At 35.6% G+C, this 3922-nt stretch overlaps 1 protein-coding gene across 2 annotated transcripts in view; it reads right to left on the bottom strand.

Moving 5' to 3' along the window:
• The window catches only part of LOC106884290 (doublecortin domain-containing protein 2), a 105106-nt gene extending 101184 nt beyond the window's left edge, over window positions 1–3922 (bottom strand). Inside the window, exon 1 of one of the 2 annotated variants that reach the window (XM_014935592.2) lies at window positions 2613–3922. In XM_014935592.2, the coding sequence (XP_014791078.1) occupies window positions 2613–2914 (302 nt within the window). In that variant the 5' untranslated portion in view covers window positions 2915–3922. The remainder of the gene's footprint in view (window positions 1–2612) is intronic. The other variant, XM_014935594.2, reaches the window with a different exon arrangement.

Below are 3922 nucleotides of genomic sequence, written 5' to 3'. Positions count from 1 at the left end.
TATATGTATATATATATATATGTATATATATATATATGTATATATATATATATATATATATATATATGACGGACTTCTTTCAGTTTCATAAAAATAGATCCACTCACAAGGCTTTGGTTGGCCCGAGGCTAGAGAAGAACACACTTGCCCAAGGTGCCATGCAGTGGGACTGAACCCGGAACCATATGGTTGGTAAGCAAGCTTCTTACCACACAGCCAGCTGAGATAAATCTAACTGTTCTTTATGGCAAACGTGATATAAAAATCAAAGTGGTGGAAGAAATGTCACTGGACTTTTTTCCTAATGCACTAATTACAATTCTGACAGCTCGCCACATTAATGATAATAATAATAATAATAATAATAATAATAATAATAATAATAATAATAATAATAATTCTGTCTACTGTTGGCAGAAGGCCTCAAAACTTTGCAGAAGAGGCTAAGTTGATTACAGCAACCCCATTGCTTAACTGGTACTTATTTTGTTGATCCTTAAAGGATAAAAAACAAAGTCAACCTCGATGGAATTTGAACTCGAAACGTAAAGAAGGATGAGATGCCACCAAGCTGTTTGTCTGGTGTGCTAACGACTCCGCCAGAATGAATAAATAAGCCTAAAGACCAGAAAAATTAATATATTCATAAATTAATCACTTTATTTCTTATGTTTGTTTCTTATTGTTTTTGTTTTTCCCTCTATTGTTGTTTTGTGGTTTATTTATTTATTTATCTCATAATTTTTATGTATTATTGTTCGCATTGTACACTGGAGGCAGCTAAGCCACCCCCCACACCACACCACTTCCTGTGTTCTATTTTCAGCTTTAAACCAACCACAAAGACTAAAAAACCTGAGCTTTTAAGATAATTAGCTCGTTAAGAGAATTAAAAGATTAATGCTTTAACAGCTATTACAGAACTGAGTGGCTTCAATTGTCACATGCGCGAATGTGAGCGTGCGTGCGTGCATGTGTGTGCACATGCATGTGTGTGTGTGTGTGTGTGTGTGTGTGTGTGTGTGTATGCATGCGTGTGGGTTTTTTTATGAGGAAGACTATCAAATGGACTATACCTGTATCTGAAAAATCCTGCACTAAGTCACGCTCAGTCTACCAGGAGATTACATTTAGAGTATTGTTTTATCCATTATATATAATATACATATTTATATTAATTACATATTTCATGTGTGTATACATATACATAGTGGAGGCGCAATGGTCCAGTGGTTAGGGCAGTGGACTTGCGGTCGTAGGATCATGGTTTCAATTCCCAGACCGATCATTGTGAGTGTTTATTGAGCGAAAACACCTAAAGCTCTACGAGGCTCCATCGGGGGGGGGGGGGCAAACCCTGCTGTACTCTTTCACCACAACTTTCCCTCACTCTTTCTTCCTGTTTCTGTTGTACCTGTATTTCAAAGGGGCCAACCTTGTCACATTCTGTGTCACGCTGAATCTGAAAGGATGAAATGCAAAATCGACCCTGATGGAGTTTGAACAGAGGATGTTAAGATGGACAAAGCTCAACATGTTAACCATTCTGCCAGCTTGTCACCTTACTTCTCTCTCTCGATCATTGGTTCCAAATTTTGGCCCAAGGCCAGTGGTTTCGGGGGAGAAATAAGTCAAATTAGGAGGGGACAAGTCAATAGTAAAAGGGGACAAGTCGATTATAAGAGGGGAGAAGTGGAGAGGGGACAAGTCAATTATAAGAGGGGACAAGTCGATTATAAGAGGGGACAAGTCGATTATAAGAGGGGACAAGTCGATTATAAGAGGGAATAAGTGGAGAAGGGACGAATCAATTATAAGAGGGGACAAGCCGATTACAAGAGGGGACAAGTCGATTATAACTGCCTTGTCTAACATCATAATATTGCATTATGTACATTATTTACATTTGATGGATATTTGTCCTCATCTTGTTTGTTGTTAACACGTTTCGGCTGATATACCCTCCAGCCATCATCAGGTGTCTTCGGGAAATTTTGAACCTGAGTTCTCATTCCAAAGGTATTTTTGCGATGTTGTTGTTATTATTATTATTATTATTATTACTCAGGTCACTGACTGGAATCGAACTCTGAATCTTGGCGTTGGTAGCCCATGCTCTTAACCACTACACCATATGCCCACTGCCTGGAAACGAACTCAGAATCTTGGGGTTAAGAGCGCAGGCTACTAATCCCAAGATTCCGAGTTCAATTCCAGGCAGTGACCTGAATAATAATAATAATAATAATAATAATAATAATAATAACAACATCAAAAAAATACCTTAGGAATGAGAACCCAGGTTCGAAATTTTCCCCAAGACACCTGATGAAGGCTGTGGAGGGTATATCAGCCGAAACATTGTGTTAACAACAAACAAGATGAGGACAAATATCCATCAAATGTAAATAATGTAAATAATGTACATAATTCCTCATCTCTTAAATATAGAACTGTATCATAATATTAATTAAAAAAACAAAATATCAAATATCAAAATATCATAATATTAATTAAAAAAACAAAATATCAAATATCAAAATATCATTAATATTAATTAAAAAAACAAAATATCAAAACAGAAAATCTAAAAACATTGATTTTTTACTTACTTTATTTTACTGAACTTTTTCGAATTTGATGCCACATAGCACTTATTTGTTTCCAATAATGACGGCGTAAGAATTCTGGTGCCAGTGTTGGGTGTGTAAACTCGTTGGATTTTACCAAATTGTGGTGCCAAGGTATCAGTCAGATGTACCAAAACCGATTCCCAAGATGGGTATCTCTTTCGATTGTAAAGAATACTTTTACCAGCAAAATGTTGGTCACCGTTCAGATAAAACATGCACCGTGCCGCCACGAGCGGATGTCGGTCAAAAATATTCCCAGATTCATTTGATTCTGATCCCATTTTTCTTTTTGGGCTTCTGTTATTTATTTGTTTGTGTGGGGGCAAATTGTCTAAAATATTTTGTAAATCTAAAAAGCAATGTCAAAACCACCCTTTAAAACTAAAAAATAAACCAAAGGCCCTTTATAACTATGTATTTTCTTTGTTCAAAAGACCCCTGTTTTGATACTCTAAAACCCTATAACCCTAGATTAAACAATGGTTCGTCCTCAAGTTTTTAAAACCAATTCTTACCACAAATTATTCAGTATACTCTTTATCAAGTTACAGATTATTATTTGCTACAACTTCTTAAGTTATCCCTAATCCACTCATTATTTATCAACAAATTACAATATGTAGTAACAGCAGTTTATCCATAGACTATCCACAGATTAACTACAGATTTTCTATCTGTTAGTTATCCTCTATTCTACCCACAGATTAATTCCCACTAGATCAAACAGTTTACCCAGAGACTTTTAACCTCAATGATTTTTATCCACTGTTCATCCAAAATCTAATTATCGTAGAGTCAAAGTTTAGGAATCCAGAGGAAAATGGTCACTCTATTTCTAGACTATTCCCCCTTTACTAAATTACCCACAGCCCCCACTTTCTGTTCATACACTAATTCCCACTTTACCAAACAGTTTACCAAAAGGTTTTTAACCCCAATAATTTCATCTACTTTTCATCAAAGACCTAAATATCATAAGGTAAAATTTAAGGTAAATCCAAAACTAAAACCATAACAGACTGTCCGCATTTGTTTGCAAGAATTAATCCATTGGTTAGTTCATGCCAAAATTTGGTAAGGTGGAATTCAGTAAAGTATACAAAAGTGGTTTTTATCCTTCGTCTTTAAAAACGTAGCAGAAACAGAAAATGGTGTTGTTACTTTGGTTGCATATAAGACCGATTAATCAGTTGTTGACAGGTTAGTTGGTCTTTCTGTGAATTAGCCACAGTCTTTCTCCAAATTAGACTATCTATAGACCGTCTACTCTCTTCCAAATCAATTACTTC

Source organism: Octopus bimaculoides, chromosome 24 (assembly GCF_001194135.2).
Source record: "Octopus bimaculoides isolate UCB-OBI-ISO-001 chromosome 24, ASM119413v2, whole genome shotgun sequence".
In the NCBI taxonomy this organism is placed as follows: domain Eukaryota; kingdom Metazoa; phylum Mollusca; class Cephalopoda; order Octopoda; family Octopodidae; genus Octopus; species Octopus bimaculoides.
Note: the sequence above shows the minus strand (reverse complement) of the source record. Positions and strands in the feature narration are given on the sequence as shown.